Source organism: Mauremys mutica, chromosome 3 (assembly GCF_020497125.1).
Source record: "Mauremys mutica isolate MM-2020 ecotype Southern chromosome 3, ASM2049712v1, whole genome shotgun sequence".
NCBI classification, from domain to species: domain Eukaryota; kingdom Metazoa; phylum Chordata; order Testudines; family Geoemydidae; genus Mauremys; species Mauremys mutica.
The window spans coordinates 118,132,233-118,159,884 of record NC_059074.1 but is presented as its reverse complement, the minus strand read 5'-3'; the positions used below and the strand labels follow the sequence as shown (position 1 = coordinate 118,159,884).

Here is a 27,652-nt window from a genome sequence, read left to right as displayed (position 1 = left end):
ACGATGGCAAACAAGCAATCTACATAAACATAATCCAACAATGATCTGATATCGATTTGTAATTTATTGGATTTAATGTATCAGGGACATGTACATTAGTCAAAACAAGCAGAGCTCTCAATATCTGGATCTGTTTATTTAAATAAAGGACTCTTCCAGTCTTTTCATCAAAGTATGGATTATTTCAAAATGGGAATAATAATATTTGTGTATCATATTAATTTTAAACATAACACTTATTTACATCTCATTCTCATTTGGATGTTTGGGGCAAGTACGCAAGAAGAATGAGGTATCTAATGCACCTCAACGCCTATTAAATGAATCTTCATGATTATGGCACTCACACTTCAAATAGCAAAAGCAACCTGACTGCATTTTTGCTGGATTTCACCACAGTATCTTCATCGACAAAACACTAATTTGCTAAAAGGCTATCAAAGTTATCTGCTCTGTCTACAAAAATTCTAACAGAGGGCAGTCAACATTATTTTCCAGAATCTGACAGTGTAGCTACAAAATCAGCTCCTCCTCCCTCCTCACCCCAAACTGCTTTTCCTCGGGGCCTTGTATCTTCAAATTTCTATTTCAAACTGGAGGAAAACTTTATGCTGTTCAATTGTGTAACCGAATAGTGTAATTTTGTAGAGTGAAACCGTCTGTCGGATGCCTCCAATCTAATCAGTCGGACACTATGCCTTACCAAACCCTGTTATGGAGGCAGCAAGTAGTTTAGATGGCCCAGGGGGAAAAAGTAAATTGGAGAGAGACTAGGCTCTAGACCCACGTTTAAAATATACAGGGGGCGGCCTTTGCGGGGGGGTTTCTGGTGGTTACCTGGGTTCTGTTGATGGTCTGACCAGTGCTTCCAGGACTCATAGCTGGATGAGCTCTTTGTTGTGCTGCTGCCCAGGCTGGGTTTGCAGATCCATACTGGGAGCCCATGTCTTTGCCCATGCCCATACCCATGCCCATGCCCGCTGCTGCCTGCTGGCTTCCTGGGGCTGCCGTCGCTGCCTGGGGTTGTGGCTGCTGTGGTGGGGCACTGGGGTTGCTGTAATCAGGGTAGCTGCTGCCATAGCTCCTCATCATGGGGCTGGGGGAAGTGAGCAGCTGGTTCAAGGTAGGGGTGGCCCCGGACGGGTGCTGGTTCTGCCCGGAAAATCTCTGAAAGCCTCCAGCCCCAGAAGCCGCAGCAGCCTTGCCAAGGCTGGCCCCTCCACCTGGGCCCAGCATCATGCTGCTGCCCTGCTGCCTGGGGGAGCTCAGCACCCCGTAGCCAGAGGACGAGCCCCCATAGCCGCCTCCTCCGGCTCCTGCTGCAGCCGCGGCGGCTGCCGCCGCTCCCGCTCCTGCTGCTGCGGCGCCGCCGGGCCGGCCGAAGCCGGGGTAGTGGTTGTACTGGCTGTTGGGGTAACCCTCGTGGGAGTTCTGCAGGGGGTCCATGCTGTTGGGGGCCGCCGTGGGGTGCATCAGCCCCATCCCGGGGCTTTGTTGTCCGCCATGTTGATCAAAGCAAGGCCCGGCTCGGCTCGCTGTAGCGCTGCTGGCAGGGGCAGGGCTGCCGTAATAGCTATTAAACTCCGAGACCCCCACCGCGGAGGGGCCGCCGCCGCCTCCCCCGCTCCCGCCGCCGCCGAGGCTACTATTGCCGCTGCCGCTCCCAGCGCTTTGGGGCTGCTGCTGCTGTCCGCCCAAAGGTCCCAGGCTGGGGTGATCGTAGCGGCCGCCGATCTGCTCGCCCATTTTGCTGGGCAGCTCTTCCTCCTCGCCCCCTTTATTCAGCATTTGCTGCGGCGGCGGCGGGGGCTCGGCCTGATTTCCCAAAACACTGTCTTTTCCTCCATGTTGCTGCTGCTCCATGTCTGCACTGGGCTGAGCAGCGCCGCCACCGCCGTTGTTGTTGTTGCTGCTGCCGCCGCCGCCGAGGCTGTTGTTATTCTGCATCGGATGGTGCTGAGGCGGCGGCTGCTGCTGCTGCTGGAATTGATTTAGTTGCTGCTGTAGTGCATGGTGGTGCTGGTGGTGGGCATGGTGGTGGTGGGCATGGTGATGAGGGTGGTGGGCATGGTGGTGGTGGGGAGGTGCAGCAGGGTGATCGCCTCCAACGTTTTTCAGTTTGTGGTTGGGGAGCAGCCCCGTCTCCATGGCCGAGCCCGGGTTGGAGGAGGAGGAAGAAGAAGACGGTAACCCCGATGAGCTTCCACCTTCTTTCAGAGCCGACTCCGAAGAGGAGCTGTTGCTACTGCTGGTGTTAGCGTTGTTGTTGTTATTACCGGTGGCAGCAGCAGAAGTTGCATTATTGGCCATGTTCAGTTCATTATGGTGGTGCAGGAGATGGTGATCTACATTATTCAGGCTGCTGCTGTTAGTCCCATCTCCGACCCCCAGCATGGAGCCCGGTCCAGGTCCCCCGGTGGCTGCGACTGCTGCTCCCCCCGAGCTGAGATCCTGGCTCAAGTTGCCCGGCAAACTCGGGGTTTTGCCCTTGTTGTTCTTCGCACCCGCCGGAGCCGCTGCTACTTGCGCGGCCATGATCATTGCAACATTGCCAGTCCGAAAGAAAAAATCCAACACCCACCCTCAAAAATTAAATAAAATAAAAGCGAAACGGGGGGGAAGGGGCACCGAAAGGGAGAGGTGCAAAAAGAGAAACGGGGGAAAATAAACTTATTTGAATAAACAGCAACCCCTCCTGATCATTCAACACAAAAAAAAATTATAAAAATTCCCCTCCCCAAGTCCGTGATTGAGATTAGAAACGGTAAGAATGCCTTACGGTCTGTGCCTGTTCCTGCTGTGTGATTTCATGTTGAAAGTTTTTTGTTCAGGTTTAAATGAAACTTTTTTTTTCTTTTCCTCTCTAACCCGGATATGGGTAAATACACGTCTGACTGAGCCTATCTGGCCCAGCATGGCATGAGAGAGAGAGCGAGCTCTAACAACTATTATCCACTTCTCTCTGATTACTCCTGTACACTTGGAAAACCCGGAATGGACTTCCCCCTCCTCCTCCTGCTCAGCTTTAGCGGTGGCACACTCAGGGAGTCAGAGACGCACATTACAACCTTCAACAGCCCCGAACCAAGGCAGCTGCGTCTGGTAATGCAAAAGGATGCACTCTCCCCTTTTGTATTTTTTGCCCGTCAAGAATCGTAGTGGTTAGAGATGGAGAAAAACCTTTCAGTCACTCCCTGGCAAATCTAGTCTTCCATAGAGAATGGACTATAAAGCTGATGTGACAAATGATCTTAACCAAAAAGGCCAACTAAGCATCACTGGGTCAAATTCATCCCTGGTGTAATTCAACTGAAGTAAAAGTTGTTACATCAGGGATGAATTTGGCTTTTTGTATATGTATTTTTGGGGTGAGGGCTGTAGACACTGGTCAGGTCAGATCAGCAGACAAAGAAAGAAAAGAAAAAATTGTTGGTAATAGATTTTATTGGACTAAAAAATAAATTGGTCAAACTTTCAAAATCTATACCGATATACTGAAGCCAGTATGCAACAGTCAAAAGCTTTCTCATTTTATGACACTAAAATGTTCTGTCTCCAAATTGTTTTATGGAAAAATAAAAATACTTTTAAAAAAGATGTAAGTGGAGTATTTTGAAAAATTTAACACAAAATTCTGCAGTAATGGCATTTTTACAATAGTCTGTAGTGTCCAGCTGTCTCAAAATTCTAATGATCATTTGTGCTAATGATGCTTTTAATGTAAGCATTACATATGGAGCTGTTTGGAACAAGTTCTATGTATTTATTTGCAGATCAAGAAGGCTCCCAAGGAAAATGAAACATTTTCAGTCCTATAATTGTGTTCCCAAAAACCATTCTTTTCTAGTATATCTAAGACACTCATGAAAATGTAGAAATATAAAATACAATATACGATAAAAGCAACTTTTACTCCTAATGACTTACATTTATAGAGTGGATTTCAGCAGCTATTGGGAGTTGATTTTTTTTTTAATAATTGTCTTAATATAAGTAAGAACTTGGTCAGTGCAAATGTAATAGTCAAATACCACATTCAGCTAATAAAAGCAGTTGGAAGATAAAATATTCTTCCATGGACACAAGCAAGATATTAATGATATTTAGGCAATTTAATAGGAATCTAAAATATATTATTTGAAATGAATGTTTTATTAAAATCTTTTAAATAGCAGTATTTTCAGATTTTCAGCTCACTAAATGGAAGATTTGTTAAGACTGACAGAACATAAAACAGCATATCATGAATGATGTAGTAATGAGTAAGAAGATTTTTTTTTGTTTTTCCATTGGGAAAACATTAAAGAACAGACTCGTCATGACAGAATGTTGATAAATGTATGAACAATGTGAGCCCACTGTCCACTGATTTTTTTCTGCATAGCAAAGTAAGAAAACATTAGGATTTTCCAGTATGAATCTAGTTTGTAAAAGTCTCAAAATTCTTCAACTACATGTTGATATTACTTCTATTTCAATTCTTTCTCTCTTTTTTTTTTTTTTTGGACTCTGTGCCAGTGCAAAAATGCTATATAGTTAATAGAAACCAATAGAGTAGAAAAAAATCAGTGAGTCATTCTAGTGGGGGGAATCAGGTGTGTACCCAAGGGTCATTACAGTCTGTAACAACAACAAATTGCAGTTCTATGCAAACTGCTAGCAAGAGGGTATATCATCTTTGTAGAAGAGAGAGTAACAGAACTATAAGATGAATTCATGCCAAATCATTCATCAGCTTTTGCCAAGAGAATACTACATCTTTGTAAGTGAGCCTTTTTGACATTTTCTCCTGGATTTTCTTCTTTTCTATATTGAAACACATACTAATTATACACATTAAACCACATAGGTTTATTTTTTAAGGCTTTCATATGCAAATATAAATATAAATGTCTACTTGTGCATATTTATTTATATGTATATTCTAAAATAAAATATAAAATCAATTACACATTTATGTTTTTAGGCATTTGTATTGAAGCAGAAATATAAATATATTATATATACACACACACACAAATCTGATAAAATGTATTGACAGTAGCTCACTTGAGGATTTCAATACTTTCTGACTTATTTCACTAGTTCTTAACAGAAAAATAAGCCATGAAGTTTAATGCAGATTTACTTTTAAAATATTTTTCCTGGGGAAAATGATGAACCTCAAAAAATGAAAAGTTTATACTACTCAGTCTTTTTCATTACATTTTTTTTAGCAATTCAGCTATAAGATTGGAATTAAGGCTGTAAAATAGAGGCCCTCAACACAATGAAATCAGTCTGCTATAAAAGGCAACACATGCCAGTTTTTCCTCCCCAATGGCAGATGCCACACCCGAAAGCAGACAGAAGGCACTGCAGTCTGTGCAAGTGAAGCACAACACAAAGCAACTATGGTTCAGTTTTGTTTTTTAGATCACAAATAATGTTGAAATACCTTGTACCATCTTTGCTCAGATGATGAGTGGTAGTGTATGTTAAATTCAAATGATCCTTTCCAAAAGCTCTCTCTGTTGTACAAATTATAAATATATATGCATATAGTGTAAAAAGCTGTAATAGTTATGCATAGTGTCTGTTACAAAATTATTAAATCTAATATTTAATACCACAAATGCATGATTTCAACTTTATATTTAAATTGAATTATTTTGTATAAATCTATATTAATTTAACACAGTTTCTCTTTCAAAAACTATTGCTCTATAACATGCTGGATGTTAATGTTTCTGATAAATTTAATACTCCTGTATTTTGGATCCATTTCCAGGATTAACAATATAATTTTCTAAATTTACTGTTTATTACACTGACTATGACATTTATACAGATTCCCAAGACATCTCTGTATAGCTGGTCCAGTATGAAAGCCATACACATTTCACAGCACTAAGGCAGCCATCTTTTTGTTTGGTCAGAACAGTGGCTTTTGAATGTTATAAACGGTAACAGTAAACAGATATATAGCGTATAAGCCAATATTTTGACAGTGCTAAGGTCTTATTACCGTTAGAGAAGGTAGGGAAAACAACCATTCTGTTTTGGAGTTCTTTTTTTTTTTGGTAAGGGTTAAGGGTATGGCCCAATTGGAGGTTCAAGACATTTTTGTATCTGACCCAGCTAACCATGGCACACTGCAAAATTATTGTACATAAAGTCCCTGTTTGGGTTTAACAATTTGGTTTTTTAAGTCCACTACACGTCTAGGTAACGCAGTTCACAAATTCACCGTATTTTTCCTTATTCTAGTTATTGCAGTGATTTAAGGGTGGAAAACCATAACAACCAAGGTTTAAAAATTCAGATATATTAAATTATCACTTACTTCTTTCATTAGTTAAAGAGCCTACCCAAATCATATTGAAATAAATGCAAGCCTTTCCATTGATTTCAGTAGGACATAGATCAGACCCTAAAAGAAAAAAAATGAGTTAAAACACACACACACACACACAAGTACACAAGTACACAGATAGTTTTATGTGAAGCTCAAGATGGGGACTCTGTTGAAAGTCACAGAGCAAATGCAATGAGACATCACTAAGTTTTTATTACCTATATTGATTTTATATATTAGTAATTAATAGAATGCATGAACAACTACAATTGAGTAACAGCCAATATGCAATAATCTGTTCTTGTAAAGTATAATAATTTCATCCTATCTGATTGAATAGGTTTTAAAGTACACAGTGTTTACCAAAAGCTTGTAGCCTAATGTGTGAGAGTGACACATTCTGCCATTTGATTAAAATCCATTCTTCAGATGCCACTAATGCTGGGCAGTTTAATCAATTTATTCTATCTGTCTGTAACCAAAAGGACTTCAAAACATTACCATCTTCAGTTCAAGAAAATCATTCATTATTTCATTAGGGAAATTTTACATGAACAATTGTTTTCCTGCAAGATTTAGATCCCAATTCAGTAAAACATTTAAACACATGCTTAATTTTACACATGTGAATAATCTCATTGAAATCACCAAGATTATTTACTTGTTTAAAGTTAAGAGCCTGTTTAAGTGCTTTGCTGAACTGAGGCCTTTATAATGAACAGTTTTTGAGGCTCTGTACTTCAGTGGAACAGCATGAGCATTTTAAAAAAAAACAACAATCTTACACTTTGTAATAGTATATAATAGTGGGTATAGTTGGCTGCCAACTTCACTCATTCTGAAATCTACGAACACTTGATAGAACACCCCAAGAATTCTGTTTCCTGTGCCATTGTTTGGGAACAGCATTGTATTTCTTGGGAGTGTAAGCGAAGGCCATACATCCTGTCTTCAAAAGAATGGTAAGTCATGGTCATGTTAGCTTAATCAGTGTTTTTTTTTAAAGTGGAAAGTAGTTTCAGGTACTATATCAGCCCCCAAATCCCCTTGTCATTTGTTTCCCATTTTCCTGTACTTAAAATTTCCTTTCTCCCTTTGTTGCTATGTGAAATCCAAACAAACAAAAAGGGAAAAAGATTGCAATTTCCTTCATGCAGCTTTGGGGTCCACTAACACTGAGTCAATAGTAGGATCAGGGCCTGGCTGATATACAGGGGGAAACAATTAAACTGACTATACATAAAGTGCTGTCAAATTCACAAAGAAACTGAAAAAAATATTTTTAATTAATTCCTTTAAATTACAAGTATCAGAGGGGTAGCTGTGTTAGTGTGGATCTGTAAAAGCAGCAAAGAGTCCTGTGCCACCTTATGGACTAACAGACGTATTGGAGCATGAGCTTTCGTGGGTGAATACCCACTTCGTCGGATTCACCCATGAAAGCTCATGCTCCAATACGTCTGTTAGTCTATAAGGTGCCACAGGACTCTTTGCTGCCTTTAAATTACAGTAAATTTGTGGATTATTTGTAACAACATAGGTCAAACCATTTCAGATAGAAATTTTGTTTTTTTAAATGGTGTTGCATAAAGGAGAAAATGTTGAGTTATAATGTTAATCAGATATAAAATTAAGGCCTTGTCTACACAGGGAAATTGAGCAGCATACCTATTGAGGAAAAAAATGTTCCAGAATAACAGTGGATTTTATTCCAGAATACTGTCCATATGGGGGAGTTATTCCAGAATGGCTAAATCATACCAGAATAACTATTTTGGTCAATTTCTCCCCATGTAGACAGGACCTGGTGTGGGGTGGAAAAAGGAGATTTCATTAAAATGGGACTAATTTGCAGAGTAAGGTATTACTCAATGTGATTAAGGGTGGCAGAGTTAGGCCGCCACCTCCCAAAAAAACAGTGCTAATGCCATGGATTATCTTCACAAAAAACATTCTTATGTTGATTGTTTTCTTATTTTTCCTATATGTAATTATAGATTTTAGTTGTTGTTGTTGTTTGTTCAAGATTTTATTACCATTTGCACCTATCCTGTCTATTCCAGGGTTTTTGATGCTGTAACTGTTGATGCATTAGCACTTCAATTTTCTTTATTTTTTTCTGGAGTTTACAATATGAATGTAAGAATCCACTCCAGGCTGAAAGTTGGCATGAAAGTTTTCACCCCAGTATTTTTAGTTTTTAACATTTAAAAAAAGCTTTTAAACAACTCTATGCTTTGAATGATAGTAACAAACTGGGTATAAACATTATAGCACGTTACATCAGGCAGGAAACAAAAACGGGGTGTATCTTGTCAGGATCATACTGAATGTTAATATTTTTAAGATTTAAAGAACTTTATACTTAGATTAGAGTGTAAGGCTCAAATTAATGAAAGCATCCCTTTTTAGGAATGGCATGTAAGCATGTCCTTACTGCAAACTCATGTAACCCTGATGTAAGGGGGTGCATTGACAGAGGTGTATAGCATTCCCATCTCATCAGCCATACCAAGGTAAAGAGGGTAATTAACTAAAATTGGAAGAAGTGAAAGCCAGGTAAGATTCAAGCCTATACACTTGTGAATGCCAAAATATATCTAAATGCAAAGTTACGATTGTGAATTTAAAGACAAAAATAAGGAAATAAAAAGTTAAAGTTCATATAGCAACATTTACTTACCCAAGTTGAACGTGGATTCATAGATTACAAAGCCCAAAAGGACCTTTTGATCATTTTGTCTGACCTCCTGTATAACACAGGCAATAAAACTCCCCCAAAATCATTCTTAGAGCATATCTTTTAGAAAAATCCAATCTTGAATTAAAAATGGTCAGTGTGTGTGATAACCAAACTATGTTCAGCCAAGAAAAAGAAAAGCAAATCTTACAATCTGTAACAAGACACTGTAGAGCAAACGGAACACAACTGTTCACCCCTGCAGGCTTCAGGCCTGATCCTAAACTCAGTAGAGACAATTGAAAGACTCCGATTGACTTCAATGGTCATTGGATCAGGCCCTTTGTCAGAGAATAAACATCCTTCCCCTCGGTCATAAACTTGTTGGATCACCAGAGATTTCCAGGTCAAAGACATAGTTTTCATTCTTAATTAAACTGGTACAGTAATCTGTCATCAGATTTAATATTTCAAAATAACATAAGCAGCCTTGCTCTACATGATGGTTATGACCTGCTGTTTCATGGAGGATATTATTGTGACCTCCACACCTTGACTAAGAAATTTCTTCTGGTTGTAGCATATTCACATCTAAAGCCATGTATCTCTGTATTTAAATCTGAAACAAAGAAAAAAAATCTTAACTTTCATGAATTAGCTTTTTTTTTTCCTCTGGCTATCTTTAGAACTATCCACACTCCTGAATATCTGTGACAGTCACAATTATGGTGCTGCCTCAGATTCCCTATTCTATTTATGGTAGGTACTTATATGGCCGACACTAGTGTAGTATCTAGTATACCATAGTCTTTATGTATTTATTCTCACTACCCTTCTGTGAGAAGTACTCTTATACCCCATTTTACACATAGGGAACTGAGGCACAGACAGACATGCCCAAGCTAACACAGGAAGTCTGTGATAGAGCAGGGAACTGAACCCAAATCCCAGTCTAGCACCCTAACCACCAGACAATCCTGCCTACTCTTATAGAGTAGGTGGGTTCTCTAAATGTGAAGTCCAATGGCTAGGTTGTGGCAGTTCTTCTGTAAGTATGCGAGATGGGAAATCTAGATTGATTTTTTCCTCTCCCTTGTGCACTTATATAGGAAGCAGTCAAAATGTTGGGGTCTGCATTCTCTAAGTATATGGGAAGAGGGGGCAGAGCTTAATGTTTCTGAAGACAATCCACACACCTGGTGGAGAAAGTGTAGTCATGGCTCTGTCATCTGTGCATCTACTAGTAGATGGAAGCTGGCACTAGTGAATAACGTGCTCCTAAAGGGTGCTGTAGTTATCAGTTAAGACTGTACTTTCCAAGGAGGCATTCTGTCCATCTCTGTTCTCTGCAAACAGAATGCTTCAACCAACTGCTGTTCTTCCCCTCTGTCACATCATGACTGCCTCTCAAAGCCATGATCAAATCTTTCTTGGAGAGTCAATACATTTCTCCATAAAAGCATCCTCCATGATATTGGTCCCTTGCTTCAACACTTCTAAGAGCTTTTTAAATAGTGGAAGTGAATAATTTTATAACATGAGCATTTATAACCTCAAGATTTTACTAATTTAGCACCTGCAGGTCTTTACTTATGTGAGTAATCTTTACTCCTATGAGTTGTCCCATTAAATTAATTGAGAGAACTTGAGTGGGAATAAGGTTTCCCAGGATCAGGTCCTTAGAATGGTTATTTTTTTCTTATTTAAACTTAAAATGAATTTGATTTAAAAATTTAAATTACCAGGTTACTAATCCAGAATATCGCCTAGTTATTTAAGAACAAAAACAACAATGTACTGATCTGAACTAATAAATCTACCTGCTCCAAAGTCAGCAAAGAATTTGAAACTGACAAGATGCTTGCTTTGTTTTTAGCTTTGTTGCTGATCCCAAACAGTCCATTCCTACTATGGCTTTTAGGAAAATTGTGGGTTAACAGAAAACAAATTCTCAGATTGTCTCAATTATTTTTTAACACGATATACTAAGACAGCCCTGGCTTTGATTTCTCCTTTTCAGTGGATCTATTCAATATTAAATATTTGCATATTTTCTGACCTATTTTGAATCTTACCATTATTGTCCCTATTCAGTAGCTTGTCCTTGTTAACAGATTATTAACTTTATTTGGGCAGGAAAGGGAAGCCAGCTATAATTAAAATTGCTACATAAACCTTTCAAGTAAGGTGGTCACTCTGACAGTATGATAGACTTGTGTATATGTTAACTAAGGAGAATAGGTATTCCAGTTAGACTTTGAATATAGATGGATGATGGGTTGATTGGCGTGGAAAACCTTCAACAGCTTCTTTGGACCAGACTGAATCTAATGTCCAACCCACAGCTGTGACACTTGCTCTGTGGAAAGATATGTGTCAAGTTAACAGTAATCTGTTTCCTTTCACATGTATTTGGTCCAATGTGCATTTTACTGTGGCTCTCTTGAAGGACTGGAATAACAGAATGGAGATCAGTTCATTAAAAACAAATACACGTTTCTCTCAGAAGTACAACAAAAGTGGAACATGCTAGACTTCCCTTTGTTTCTTTACTTCCAGTTCAGGAATTCCATTACTTAATCCGATGTTAAGTCTACTTGTATTAGAGAACCCTATTTATTTGAGCAAATTTTATTCCTTAGCAATGAATTGCAGAACATTGTGGGGTGATTGTATGAAGCCATTGCTTTCTCTTTATTGCCCACTAAAGAAACATTTATGATTAAATGGGAAAGAGAACTATCTCATTCTCTTGAGCTGGAGGTATTGGACTCAATAATGTCCTTCATATGTGTATGTTCTATTTCAACTAACCTGCTAGAATTGCAATATAAAATTGTAAATCAATGGCACCAAACAACTGTGAAACTGAGTAAGATTGCAAGCCATTTCTCAGACAGATTTTGGAGACTGCTCTCAGCAAAGAACGCTTTTACACGTACTCCAGCCCCTGTCCTAAATTATCCCACTAAAAGTCACTTGTTATACATCATATTGCGAAAAGTACTGGCTTCCTGATGTTAAGTACTCTGGAATATTGTACATAGGGACACTTGGACACTGAGGTATAAACATACGGACAACTGAATGTTAGTACAGTCTTGTTACTGGGTGTTCACACAGTTATTTGCAGAAGCTGGAAAATTATTTTTTCATCCTGGAATGGGTCTGGCAAGCCTGGAACCTTATAAATCTGTTTAAATCTGCTCAGCTGTACTGTGGAAATGTGTGTATTGTATTTGCCTATATGATGTGTTCTTTTGCTCATTATATTAGTAAAAGGAGGAGTATGTAAACTGAACCACTGAGCAGTGCTTTAAGGACTGGAATAGAAAGGGGTTTTTTGTTTCGTTTTTTCCCTGACAATAGTTTTTGTTTTCTTTGTGGCTTCTTTTTTAAGGCTACTTCTCTCACCCCTCTTGTCATCTTTAGTAAAATGGATTTAATGTGAAGTATAAGCTATTGTGCTTGCCTGCAGAAAAACAATAACAACTCTCATTTGCTGTATCTTGCAATAAGTTTATCAAGACTGAAATATATTAAATGTCCCAAAATTTCACAGAGTTAAGGTTGACCATTGGTGCCTTGTGCCCTTCCAGAATGTGGGAGAGTGGCTAAACTTTAATTTCTGAAAACCAGGAAATACAAAGGTAAGATATACACTACTTCTGCAGCAGAACCTTAACTGTTCCCCCTTCCTCTCTCAAAGCTGGAAAAAACATTGGGAATGGTTTACTAAGAGTGATGCAACAGTCAACAAACTAGCAAGGGAAGTAGTGGATTTTCCATCTCGTCATGTCTTCTAATCAAGACTGGATATTCTTACTGGAAGATGGTTTAGTCAAGCACAAGTTATTGAGCTCAATACAGGAGTAACTGGATGAATTTTTTTGGCCTGTGTTATACAGGCCAGACTAAATGATCTAATTGAATCTTCTGACCTTCAGTTCTAAGAACCTACAATAAGTAGCTATGAGGAAGGAATAATACAAAGTTCCCTGTTTGTGTGTATATTCCACAGATTTGTATGCCAGCAGTTATCTGCATGCATTCCAGCTGCATTCACTGTGTTAGGTGTAGATGTATTGAACGGTGGAGGAATAAGGTGAAGCAGCTTGGCAGACCTGTGACTGTAAGATATGAAGAGAGGTGTATGCGTACCTTTTTGCAAGCTGTCAGTAAAAGTGCACAAGGGATCTCAAAACACCCTGGCCCCCACCTGGGCTCAGCAGATACAGGAAGCATGCCCCCTTCCCCAGGGTTTACTCCTGTCCCAACCACAGATATTCATGGTGTGGGGGTGTCTATGTCAGTCACCGCCTCCCCACTGTGTTGGGAGTCTCTGGATGGGTCTTCCTATGTCCTTGCAATGGGCATTGGGGTTGTGCTGTGGCCAGTGGGAGGGGAGTGGTGCAGATCCTGGCTGTCTGCCCTGGAGTTACTGTAGTAGGGCTGGGTTAGGTGCTCTGAGTTGGTGCAAGGAGTGCAATGAGAGGTGCTCATCTACCATAAACTGGGGCCCATCCAAATTTCCATTCCTCGCTATGCCACTGCTTCAAATAGGAGGGGAAATATGGGGCTGACCCCTAATACTCCCCATCTTGCCTTCTGCCCCCCAAGTTTCCCCTCCCACTCACCCTAAACTCCATCCCCTCCTCTGGACCAAGCGCTCCAATCCCTACCCCCTTAATCTCTTCCCTTACCACCCATCCCCATTTATACTCCTCTCCTAACACCTCCTCCTCTCACCACTGACCCAATCCCTCTCCCACTACTCCTCCGATCCCTCTGCCCCAATCACTCCTCCTCTTCCTGCAAACTACCAATCCCATGTATTATTCCTCTCCTACCTGATATTCCCCCTCACTACTCCAACAGCCTCATATTTCCTAGCTCAGCACTGAAAAAGAACCTGAAAATGTTATGAGCAGTTCACGTTAGGAGGGCTGGGTATCAGTAATTCCTTGGCCAAATGATTGCTTTTCTTTGATCATGCTCAGATCCATTGTGCAGGAAACATTATTACATCCTAACTGCTTAATAGAGTACTTCTTCTTTTCTCTTATTTAATTAACGCTGATTTCCTTGACAATACTTAAGTAAAATCAGAGTTTGCATGTGGGGTTTAGAGAACTTTAAAATACCGCTCTTAAACCAGAAATTTTGGTCTTAAGGCAAAACTGCAAAAGGGAGATCCTGGATAATGAAGGCAGAAAGAAACAAATGTGCACAAGACTCTGAAAACAAGGGTAGGGCTCAAAAGCCCTATGCATGGCTGCAGCTGATGTTCAATGACTACAGCAGGTCACTTTGAGCCACCAGTTACTGTGACAACAGAGTGCCTGAAAACACTCTTACTTTAACAAGTCCCTAGTCTTGCTGCATATGCATATTTCACTTTTTAGGTGCATCAGTTTGGCATGTGCCAACCTGAACTTAGAAACGTTACTCCTAATAACTTTTTCAGTATTGTTTCCCCACATGGCAGTGGGTGCTGTCACTAGCAGAGATAAATCCTGAGCAACTGAGATCAGTCTGGTGAGGTTCAGAGCCTAAAGTGCAACTCAGGTGCATGCAAAAAAATTTGGAAGAATGAAATAATTTTGTAAAATGCTGGGTTTGTTAGTGGGGTGGTGGTTATATCTCAGGAGCCCCTGTGCTCAAGTGACCCCAAATTTGGACCACTGACACTACCCAGCACCCCCAAGAGGCACAGCAAATATCAAGACAATCCAAGTCAGCATATGGACTCTAAAGTACTTAAAACAATCCATCTTTAAACAGAAAATAATGCTCTACCTTAACTATAGCAATTCTGATGCTGTTACAACTATAAATGTTTTACAAGAATACAAAAACACAATTTAAAAAATATAACAATGGCTGAGGCAATTAATTTTAATATAGCTTATAGTTCTGTAGTAAATTGTCTCAACAAAAATGTCATAAGGAATTTAGCACATAGACTTTGAGGACATGCACAGCACAGAATCCAAACTGACATAATATACTTAACATAGGCAAAAGTATTTATATGTAATCTGGAGTTTAGTGGGTAAATAAACATGCACTTTTAAATTAGTTCAATATAGTATCATACAAAAGTACGGAATGTGGTGCTTTTCATAAGCAAAGAATGTTTTATGAAACCAATAAATTAACTGTAACAGTTGTGACAATCACAATTGTAAAAGTTTATGGTGCACTTGACTTCTGTACATTTATATCCTGTCAAGTGCCATCTAGTGGCTGAATAATCTAATTGCTCTAATAGCACCTTGTGTTGAGATGAGGTAATTACTGAAGAGCATGCTGGGAGTAACAGCCATGTCATGAAGCTCAGAGTGTGAGAAACAGGAAAAAGAAGTTCTGTGTGTACAATCTGTCTCAGTTTGTTTCTGTCTGTGATTTATTCACACTACACAACCATCATCCTGCTCCAGTTGAAAGAAATGTATTGATACCATTGATACTAAATTAGTGCTGTTTTTCTTCATACACTTAGTACATTGGGCCTGATCCTTAGATGTTGCAGATCAGTTTGTTCCATTTAAATCAGTGAACTCATGCTGATTTACACCAGTTTAGGATGTGGTCCCATTATTTTTCCATGTTTTTTAAATACCTTTTCTCTGTACCAAAAGTTGTCTACCATTCTGCTCTCAATACATATTTTTCTAAAAGATATGAAATTTAAGTTACAAAGCTTGAGACTCTGCAAATCTGTTATCTGTAGAGATATAGATATTCCATCCAATGCAGATATTCATCTATTTTTTGTGAAGTCAGTACTAAATCCATCTAGTGCTTGAACCTAAACTTCATGTAAAGATATCTGAACATTCAAAAAGAGGGATGTTCCAGGAATTAAAGAGATAAGAAAGATTCTAGATATAAGGTTGCACCAATAACTATTTACGATAATCCTTCACTCCCTAATAGGCTGAGAAATGTAGCTACTTTCTTGAGTTTGCATTAAACTCCTGATTGCATTTCTTGGAAAAATCATTTAATAAGTTCAAGCTTTTTCTTCATTGTTTAGAAGAAACAAAAGAAGAGCCACCTGAAAGAAGGCTAACATTTTATAATTCCACCTTCACAAGTGCCTTTCTTTAAGAGCTGGAGAAAAAAACATCTTCCTCATATTGATTCCTCTTATATATACATTAAAAAACACAGACTTATAACCCATTCTGTAGTTCATACAACACCGGGAATTACCATATTGCTGATAAATGGTGTATGGTGAATGCATCTTTGATATGGTTTGCAGTGTCTGAAACAAAAAGAACTGCCATATTTTCCTCTGTATGAGAAGCTTCTGTTTGAAGGCAACTGTAATTGGAGGACAGACAGGCAAAAGAACCATTTAAAGCTAGCATTCTAGTTCACCTTCTATCAATTCATGTGGAAAAATACCAATATCTAGCTGAAGACCTGATGTCTTCCTATTGCAAATAAACACTGAGACAACCAAGAAGGGATCTTTTAATAAACTTGGTGGAACAGGAAGGAAAATGGCTTTTTTTCTCTAGTAATAGGAAGTACAGTTTTTCCCCATCATTTACTCTGCTTAGTATCTATCTATGTACAGATAACAGCAGAGAATTCCAATTAAGTAGTAGATTCTTAATGGATCTAACTATTGGTTTCTTTGTGATCGTCTCAGACTATTCTCCTGTTGTTTGGAACCTCTAAATATTTAAATCCAATCCTGAAGCATTTAATGGGCATAAGACTCCTACCACTAGAACGAAAAACTCTGTCAGCTGGAAACAAACTAACAGAAAAAGAATCTGATTTGTGCCACTGAATCCCATATCTCGAAAAGGATCCAAAGCCACTTATTGTCTGAGGCAGCTGATACAACAATGACTTGGGTACCAGAAAAACAACAAATAGTCATCTGCATATTGAGATAGCTCATGAGCTCTTTCCTTTTCTCTGTACTCTGAATGCCTTCATGTTTTCTGACAGCTATTATAATGGCTAATGGCTGGATTGAACAAAAAGGGAAAAACAAGGCGGCGGGGGGAGGGAGGGGTATTAACATTAGTAGCTACTGTTGGAGCAAGGAACCTATCCAACCCAGAGACTGTTCCATCCTGAAGATAATGGAGTGCTGCGTAGAAGATTTCCCCTTCTTTCCAATCTTTTCTCTCTCTCCAAGTCTCAAAGTAATCTCTCTTGTTATTTTGCTGTATATTGTGTACATTAGTCTCCTATTATTTTATTCCTTTTAGGGATGGGACCTGATGTTTCTCTAGCTCCAGAATATATTTAAGTTGTGAGGAATGTCTGGTTGATAGAATTCTACTTCATGTATTCCCAGGATCAAACTTTTCCTCTTTTCTTTACTGTATGAGAAGGACGTTCACTTCAGTTCTCTGTGCTCTCTGCCTAGCCCTGGATTTTAGTATGTTTTCCCACATACAAAAAAACCCAAAATCTGTTGTGTTCAGTTCAGATTATTTGTACTTTAAAATAAAAGTAAAGACTCCATGTAGCCTTCTGCATTGGAACAGAAACACAAAGTGGCAACCATCTCACAGCTGCCCCTGTAGCAAGCCGGAAGGCTCCCTTACATTTAAAGATACAGGATGCAGAAAATAGAATAAGCATCAGTCACAACTCACAACTAAACGCATGTGTTTATTGTTTTCTGCAAAATCAGTTTGGGCCAGGGTTTAGTGGCTCACTTCCATGAATTATATTAATCAATTTCATGTTTCAGTGACTACTTCACAATTCACCTTGACTGTTTTCCTTTTGTATCCTGGTCTGTGTCTTCCCACCAAACATAACTTACAGCCAAATTTAAAATTTTTACTATACTTTGGTGATGTTTGTATAATTTAACCAACTTCCTCACCTGTAAGCCATTGGATATCACTACACATATACTCCAGAGAAAACAATAATTCTGAACTGAGAACTCCCTCCTGGGTATTACCACAATGAAAAATAGAAACAATAAAGTCCTTCCTCTGCTGTAGGAGTTGGCCATCCACAAAGAGTGTATTGCTCTACTTTGCCCCAAATAAGGTCTTTCTTAGCTTCCAATGCTCTCCATTTGGTTGTCATGGGAAGGTCTGCTGGTAAAGTACTGATTTTACTTGTGGTGTCTCTATTTTCAGAAGCACTCAGGATATCATATCACTACCAGCATGTTCCTCTGAAGGCTTGAACCTTATATTGCACTGTTATACAGTTGAAATCAAAGGCTATTTCTGTATTGTGGCTGATGGCAGAAGTGGAATGCCTGTCTTTCAGCCTAGTGCCTGATTCTCTGAAGCTTTGTATCTTCTGTAGTCACATAAACCAGTGCAGAATTAGTATAAAATGGTTGTAAAATGTTACCATCACTGTAAGTAGATAATCCAATTTGGTAGTACAGTATTTGATATCCACTTTGCATAGCTGTAAATGACTACACAAGGTTCAAGTCTAGGTAACTTTTATTTCAGTTGACGGAACATAAGAACATAAGAATGGCCATACTCAGGTCAGATCAATGGTCCACCTAGCCCAGTATCCTGTCTTCTGACAGTGGCCAATACCAGATGCTTCAGAGGGAATGAACAAAACAGCCTCTCATTGAGTGATCCATCCTGTCATCTAATCCCAGCTTCTGGCAGTCAGAGGCTAAGGACACCCATAGCATAGGGTTGTATCCTTGACCAAATTTGGCTAATAGCCATTGATGGACCTATCTTCCAGGAACTTATGTAATTATTTTTTGAATCCTGTTATAGTTTTGGCCTTCACAGCATTCCCTGACAACAAGTTCCACGGGCTGACTGTGCATTCTGTGAAGTACTTCCTTTAGTTTGTTTTAAACCTGCTGCCTATTAATTTCATTGAGTGGCCTCTGGTTCTTGTGATAAGTGAAGGAGTAAATAACACTTCCTTACTCACTTTCTCCACACAAGTCACAATTTTATAGTCCTATATCATATCCTTTAATCATCTCTTTTCCAAGCTGAAAAGTCCCAGTCTTTTTAATTTCTCCTCATATGGAAGCTGTTCCATACCCTTAATCATTTTTGTTCCCCTTCTCTAACCCTTTTCCGATTCTAATATATTTTTTTTTAGATGGATGACCGGAACTGCACAGTATTCAAAGTGTGAGAGTACTATGGATTCATATAGTGGCATTATGTGTTATTATCTATTCCTTTCCTAATGGTTCCTAACATTCTTAGCTTTTTTTGACTGCTGCTGTACATTGAGTGGATGTTCTCAGAGAATTATCCACAATGACTCCAAGATCTCTTTCTTGAATGGCAACAGACAATTTAGACCCAATCATCTTGTAAGTATAGTTGGGATTATGATTTCTAATGAGCATTACTTTGCATTTATCAACACTGAATTTCATCTGCCATTTTGTTGCTCAGTCACCCAGTTGTGCAAGATCCCTTTGTAACTCCTCACAGTCTGCTTTAGACTTAATTATCTTGAGTAATTTTGTATTGTCTGCAAATTTTGCCACCACACTGTTTACCTCTTTTTCCAGATCATTTATGAATATGTTGAACGGCACTGGTCCCAGTACAGATCCTGAGGGGACACCACTATTCACCTCTCTCCGTTCTGAAAACTGACCATTGATTCCTACCTTTGTTTATGGTCTTTTAACCAGTTACTGATCCAAGAGAGGAACTTCCCTCTTATACCATGACTGCTTAGTTTGCTTAAGAGCCTTTGGTTAGGGCCCTTGTCAAAGACTTTCTGAAAGTCCAAGTACACGATATCCACTGGATCACCCTTGTCCACCTGATAGAATTATAATAGATTGGTGAGGCATGATTTCCCCCCAACAAGAGCCATGTTGACTGTTCCCCAACAAATCATGTTAATCTCTGTGTCTGATAATTCTGTTGTTTACTATAGTTTCTACCAATTTGTCTGGTACTGAAGTTAGGTTTACTGGCCTGTAATTGCCACCATTGCCTCTGGAGCCTTTTTTAAAAATTGGTGTCACATTAGCTGTCCTCCAGCCATCTGGCACAGAAGCTGATTTAAATGATAGGTTACAGACTACAGTTAGTAGTTCTGCAATTTCACATTTGAGTTCCTTCAGAACTCTTGGGTGAATACCATTTGGTCCTGGTAACTTACTGCTGTTTAATTTATTAATCTGTTCCAAAACGTCCTCTATTGACACCTCAGTCTGGGACAGTTCCTCAGATTTGTCACCTAAAAAGAATGGCTCAGGTGTGGCAACCTCCCTCACATCATCTTCAGTGAAGACCGATGCAAATAATTAATTTACAGTAGAACCTCGGAGTTACAAACACCAGAGTTACAAACTGGCCAGTCATCCAAACACCTCATTTGGAACAAGAAGTACACAATCAGGAAGCAGCAGGGACAAAAAAAAAGCATATACAGTATAGCACTGTGTTAAACATAAACTACTAAATCTTGACTGGTGTACCGAAAGTAAATAAGAAAGTGTTATTTACTCCTTCTCATAACACAAGAACTATGGGTCATGAAATGAAATTAATAGGCAGCAGATTTAAAACAAACAAAAGGAAGTATTTTTCACACAACACACAGTCAACCTGTGGAACTCCTTCCCAGAGGATGTTGTGAAGGCCAAGACTATAACAGGGTAGATAAGTTCATGGAGGACAGGTTCATCAATGGCTATTAGCCAGGATGGACAGGGATGGTGTCCCTAGCCTCTGTTTGCCAGAAGCTGGGAATGGGTGATGGGATGGATCACTTGATGATTACCTGTTCTGTTCATTCCCTCTGGGGCACCTGGCAGGATACTGGGCTAGATGGACCTTTGGTCTGACCAAGTATGTCCGTTCTTATGTTCTTATGTACTAAAAAAATAAAGGGAAAACAACATTTTTCTTCTGCATAATAAAGTTTTAAAGCTGTACTAAGTCAATGTTCAGTTGTAAACTTTTGAAAGAACTAAAATGTTTTGTTCAGAATTATGAACATTTCAGAGTTATGAACAACCTCCATTCCTGATGTGTTCGTAACTCTGTAGCACCTTGCAATGGCCTTATCTTCCTTGAGTGCTCCTTTAGCACCTCAATTGTTCCGTGGCAGTACTGATTGGTAGGCTTCCTGCTTCTGATGTACTTTAAAAAAAATTGCTGTTAGTTTTTGAGTCTCTGGCTATTTGCTCTTCAAATTCTTTTTTTGGTCTAATTATATTTTTACACTTGACTTACCAGAGTTTATACTCCAATTTTCCTCAGTAGGATTTAACTTCCAATTTTTAAAGAATGCTTTTCCCCCTCCATTTCTTTTATTTTGTTGTTTAGCCATGGTGACACTTTTTTGGTCCTTTTGCTATGTTTTTTAATGTGGGGTATACATTTAATTTGAACCTCTATTATGGTGTTTTAAAAAAGTTTCCATGCAGCTTGCAGGCACTTCACTTTTAATTTCTATTTAACTAGCTTCTTCATTTTTGTGTAGTTCCACTTTCTGCTTTGAAACGCTACTGTGGCGGGCTTCTTTGTTGTGACTGCCCTTCTGTGCCCCCTCCTCCCTCCAAAGAAGGACGTTAAAATTGAATTATATTGTGCTTGCTATTATTGAGCAGTTCAGCTATGTTCATCTCTTGGACCAGATCCTGTGCTCTATTTAGGATTAAATCAAGAATTTCCCCTCCCCGTGTGATTTCCAGAACTAGCTGCTCCAAGAAGCAGTCATTTATGGTGTCAAGAAACTTTATCTCTCCATCCCATCCTGAGGTGACATGTACCCAGTCAATATGGAGATAGTTGAAATCCCCCATTGTTACTGAGTTTATTATTTTTATAACCACTCTAATCTCCCGGAGCATTTCACAGTCACCACCACCATCCTGGTCAGGTGGTCAGTAGTATATTCCTCCTGCTATATTCTTTTATTCAAGCGAGGAATTTCTATCTATAGAGATTTGATGGTACAATTTGATTCAATTAAGATTTTTACTATATTTGACTGTATGCATTCTTTCATATATAGTGACATTCCCCCACCAGTATTACCTACTCTGTCACTCCTATATATTTTTTATCCTGGTATTACTGAGCCCCATTGATTATCATTGTTCCACCAAGTTTCTGTGATGCCTATTATATCAATATCCTCATTTAATACCAAGCACTCAAGTTCATCCATCTTAGTATTTAGACTTCTAGCATTTGTATATGAGCACTTATAAAATGTGTCACTTTGTAACTCTCTGCCATTATCTGATGTAACTGAACGGACTCTTTTTCATTTGACTGTTTCTCTTCAGTTCTTACCTATACTTTATCAACTTCCATCCTCTCCTCCTCACTAGGATATAGAGAATCCCTATTAATAGATCCTCCCCTAAGGAAAACAACAAAGAAAGAATTAATGGTGGTCCTCAGTACCTCTGAAAAATCAGGCCACTTATTTCATACCTAGATATGACTGTTGGGGAAGATTTTCAAAGGCACAAAGAACAATTAGGCATCCAGTAAAGGTCAAAGAGAGTTAGGCATCTAACTCCCATTTGTGCCCTTGAAAATTTCTCCCTTCTCATTTAATTGTAGGCATCCACATTTGAAAATGTTGGCTATAGTGTTCATAAGAGAGAGAATTCAGTCACATTCTGCTTCTGAACTGGAACACAAATGGCAAGTGCCTCAGAAACATAGTGTAAACTCCTGTTCTGTATGGAAAAGAAAAGAAATGGCAGAAAAGTGCCACTGGCCCCTTTATTAAATTTGTATTGCCTTTGCCCAAATCTAGCATACAGTGGTCTATAAACTGCTTAGAAACCCTTTTTTAAATGTCGCAGGCATGCTTTCGAATTAGTAATTTAGTCAAATGATCATTTCAATTGGCCATTTGACCAAATGGGTAAAACTTCTATTTGGGGAAATGACTGAAAATGAGATCCCAACATGAGATAAAATGCTCATTGAATTAATAAACCAAACAATAAGTGTATTATATTTTAAGCCTGTGGTCAAATACAAGAGAACATGTATCATCAAGTAACTAACAGTGCTGTGTGTATGTGGGAAAGGGGCGGGAAGTTCATCACTATTGGTCTGTTTACTGGAACATCATGGCTTGAGTGACACACATTCCAACTTCTTTTTTAAAACATTTGTACCTATTGATTTAGCACTTTTTGAGTCTTGAGCAGTTATATTTAACAAATCCTTAACCACCAAAGGTAGATTCTTGTTGAACAGCTTCTCTCACAGATACAATTCTCAGAATTCAGAGTATTTTAACTAGAGAACTTCTGGTGGCATATGACAAATTGGTTATGAGAAAATGTCCCTCTCAGTATTGCAAGAGCATAGTCTCATGATCAGAGTACAAGAGTGGGTGTCCTGAGTTCTGCATTCTATTCCTGGATCTGCCACCAAGGATAAACTTAAGTGAGTGACTTAACCTCTTTGTGCTCAGTTCCAAATCTATACACTCAGATAATATTGTTGTCAAGTGCTGTACTGAGGATTAATTAATTATTGGAAAACATCCCTAGAAGAAAGAAACTATATAAGTGTAAATGTTACACTATATAAGTGCATATTATTGTTCTCCCTGAGGGGAACCAATAACATATTCTTTATTTTTGTTAATGTTCCAAGTGACACTAAGAATATTTCTGTGGTTGCCCCCTACCTCTTCCTTCTACTTCTGTCCCCAAGTGGAATGGATACAGCTACACTGTCATTCTTTTTACCAGCCACTATTTTAATTAGGCTTAATTTCCCCATTCTTTGGGCTTGTTCTTGCTAATCAGAATCATATAATTGAGTTGTCTGCTTGCTGATATTTTTTTTTTCTGGAGGATAGTGTCTCCAGTTACAGCTTAAAGCTAACACTTAAACAGAGTGTTTAAAGCATTTCTAGAAACTAGGCCTAATCTAAATATCTATTTATAAAAAGCCACATCAACCCCTTGACCCTTATCTTCTATTTGCTTCCCTTTGTGTTAGGAACAGCTGTGCATACTATCTATCTTGAGGTCAAGTATCAGAGGGGTAGCCCGTGTTAGTCTGGATGTGTAAAAGCAGCAGAGTCCTGTGGCACCTTATAGACTAACAGACATATTGGAGCATAAGCTTTCGAGGGTGAATCCGATGAAGTGGATATTCACCCACGAAAGCTCATGCTCCAATACGTCTGTTAGTCTATAAGGTGCCACGGGACTCTGCTGCTCTCTTGAGGTCCTGTACTAATGGCCATCAACATAGTATCTGAGTGATGCATTGCAACACTATGATCATACAAGATCCTGTCCACCTGCCTCTCCTACTAATTTCCCCCGTAACTCTCCAGCTTCCCTCCACCCCATATCAAACTCCTCCTTCACCCATCCATTCTGTACCCTATAAATCTTTCTTTCCCATAGCTGTCATTCCAGCTCACTCCCTTCAGTGCAGCTCCTTCTGCTCACCAGAATGTACTAACTTCCCTTTCAATTCAATCCCACTGCCATTATCCTGCTAGTTTTCCTCATTACTTTTTTTTGGGGGAGGGGAAGGGACAGGGGGATCGAATGGGCTCATGATGCAGTATCCGAGTTGAGAAAATATACACTGGCAAATGAAGAAATACCGCTCAGGTCGCTAGTCAACCTCCATTTTGAATTTTCTGGCATCTGGTGGCTTGATTTCTCCTACTTACATTGTTGCAATAACAATTTTTTAAAATGAGAATGTCACTGACTTTTTGTTAAGGAAAGAAAAGACTAAAGTTATAAGCAACTGCAAATAGCAGTTTAGAACTGAATCTTTTTCTCAATCTTAGCATTGGCTAAATAGTGTCCATGAAACAATCATGTCCTTTGGCAATAGATGATACTCCAGATGAGGCTTGGGATGTTCCTTGCTACTTGATTTCATCTTGTCAATCATTTTAAAATACCCCACCTTTTTACAACAGCATGGTAGTTGTGAAGTGCTACACTGAGAAGGGGCACTAGTGGACCACTTCCTTCACCTTCCCCTGCTTCTCTGCTCAGCCACAGCAAAGGGAAGAGGGGAGGAGAAAAAAAGGAGAAAAGTTTGCTGGAGTCTTCCTGCAAAGCAATGGAAAAGGAGTGCTGCTAATGGAATCCTCATAGTTGCAGGGTGAAACCATACCTTTCCTCTTGCCCCCCTGTAGCAGTAGATGAGCACATCTCCATGAAGGCCAAATATATCTTCTTCTGGTGTCTCCCAAAGTGGGGTGAAGGGACACCCCTGCCACAGTCCTTCTGCTGCTTCAGGGCTGAAGATTTGCTTTATCAAAGCTTCCTAAAGCTGGGATTGAGAGGGAGGACCAAGAAAAAGATATCTAAGGCCTGATTCTCCTTTCACAAAGGTTTTACAGTGGTGTATCTTCCTTGATGTTGTTGGGCCGCCCAGAGGGGGGGGCAAGTGGGGCAATTTGCCCCAGGTCCCGGGCCCCGCAGGGGCCCCCACGAGAGTTTTTCAGGGGCCCTGGAGTGGAATCCTTCACTCGCTCCAGGGGCCCTGGAAAACTCTTGTGGGGCCCGGGCCCCCAGAGCTTCTTCCGCTCCGGGTCTTTGGTGGTAATTCAGTAGCTGGGGGTCCTTCCGCACCGGGACCCACCGCCGAAGTGCCCCGAAGACCTGCGGCAGGGGGTCCTTCTGCCCCAGGACCTGCTGCTGAAAAGCTGGGTCTTCGGCGGTAATTCAACGGCGGGGACCCCTGCTGTGCATCTTCGGGGTACTTCAGTGGCGGGTCCCGGAGCGGAAGGACCCCCTGCCACCAAATTACCGCCAAAGCGGGGGCCCCCCACCACCGAGGCCCCCAGGCCCCCTGAATCCTCTGGGCGGCCCTGGTACAGAGGTGGCTGAGCAGAATCAAGCCTCTGGTGGACTGCAGACTGTCACTGTCACGGGATGCAGAATAGACACCACAGGTGCTCTCCTGAAATAATGAGGCCGTAGAAAGAGACATAAGTGTGAAAAGAAGTTCTGGAATGGAAAATAGAAGACTGAAAAGACAGGCCCTCATTATAAACAAAACTTTAGTAATAGTTACACTGTATTCCTCAATGAATTCAGTTTGCTGATTGCATAGGGCAAGACAGAAAGAATCCCCATTTTCCCCACTGGCCATAATTCAGAGGTTCTCAAACTGTGGTCCACAGACCACTTTAAGGTGGTCCGCAGATAGTTCCCTCTAAAGTGTGTGCCTGGGTGGCTGAACATGAGAGAATGAAGGGCCACCCACTAATTAGATGCCTGGACCCTGGAGAAGACAGGTGGTGGCCTTGTGGGGAATAGGGGGGAGGTGGGAGGGGTCAGTGCAGTGAGAAGAGGGGGTGGGAGGAATTTGGGATGTGCAAGGCTGCAGTGGCCAGAGAAAGAGGTGACTTTCCCCAGCTCCAGGGCTCTGGCTGCCAGGGAGAGACGACCCTCCTTCCCACCCTCAGCTCTGTGCCTGCTGAAGTTGGGGAGAGACCTCCCTTCTTCCCAGCCCCAGATTGGGGACTGCTGCAGCGGATGAGAGAGGGCACATTCATCGCATTAGAAAGGTAAGACAACTGTTATTAAAATATGAGTTGTGTGCTTTTATTTGTAGAACAAAAAACGTTAATTATTATTAAAGTTTTTGTAATATAGCGCTTTTATCCAAAGCGCTTTACAATAGTTAGCTAACGGTACAAACAACATTTGGAAAGATCATTCAGTGGTCCACTGAGACCCTCAGCAATTTTCAAGTGGTCTGCGGAAAAAAAAGTTTGAGAACCACTGGCATAAGTGGTCTTCTACTCTGAAATTTTTTTCAGCCAGTAGATTTCAAAATGTTTGAAAGACCACCTTAAACTCCTAGGCATATTTAAGTTTATCTACATACATATTACTGTAAAGTTTTTGCCAGGTTATTGAACCGCTAACAAAACGCCCTATGAATAATGGTAGATCCTATATTGATAATTCTTTTTGCAAAATGATAAAACATATTCACTGTTAACTAATTTGCTTTAATGTTGCCAAATATTGCTCAGGATGAGCAACCTTCTCTCTAACAGTAATTTCACTGGTTGTTATTAAGTCTCACTGGGTGTCAAATGAATTCCTATCAATAACACTACAGTAAATCACACTCAATAGGAATAAAATATCCCCAGTAAAGATAATTCCCACTTTCTACCAACAAACCACCTGGCAATTAGAAACAAATCCTACTATGGCAGTATTGCAAACACTAACAAGGCAGGGAATATCATCATCATCATCATCACCATTTCCTTTTTCCAACACCAAGATCGGGCAGAACTGAATTATGAGCAGATTCCATTCATGCCTGTTTTGAGCTGCCATTTGAGTCTGTGGGAGGGCTGCCTGGAAAGTTTTATATACCATCTTATGCCATTGTTTTGTTGAATGTCCACAGCCTCTCTCACCAGGCACTCTTCCACAGAGAACAGTTTTAGGCAATTAGTATGAAATCAGTCTAGCAACGTGGCAAAACTATTGTAACTGGCATCTTGTAACCACTGCAGTCATGCACTAGACTTTCAGTCTTCTACAGATGTTGTAATTTCTAAGTCAATCTAGCCTTCTCATGTCTAGGATATGGTGCAGGCACCTCGTTTCAAATGTTTGCAGCTTTTGCTTCAGACACTTTTCCAGTACCCATGTGTCACAACTGCAAAGTAAT

The 27,652-nt window shown here is 39.9% G+C and overlaps 1 protein-coding gene and 1 long non-coding RNA gene across 12 annotated transcripts in view; one reads left to right on the top strand and one right to left on the bottom strand.

Moving 5' to 3' along the window:
- The window catches only part of ARID1B (AT-rich interaction domain 1B), a 413,974-nt gene extending 410,961 nt beyond the window's left edge, over positions 1-3,013 (bottom strand). For 4 of the 10 annotated variants that reach the window (XM_045009637.1, XM_045009636.1, XM_045009639.1 and 1 more), the window contains exon 1: positions 838-3,011. In XM_045009637.1, the coding sequence (XP_044865572.1) occupies positions 838-2,541 (1,704 nt within the window). In that variant the 5' untranslated portion in view covers positions 2,542-3,011. Of the gene's footprint in view, positions 1-837 lie in introns of all 10 variants that reach the window. The other 6 variants (XM_045009635.1, XM_045009634.1, XM_045009633.1 and 3 more) reach the window with 5 other exon arrangements.
- LOC123366318 overlaps positions 1-27,652 on the top strand; it is a 137,155-nt gene that overhangs the window by 15,362 nt on the left and 94,141 nt on the right. The gene's annotated exons all lie outside the window — the stretch shown is intronic.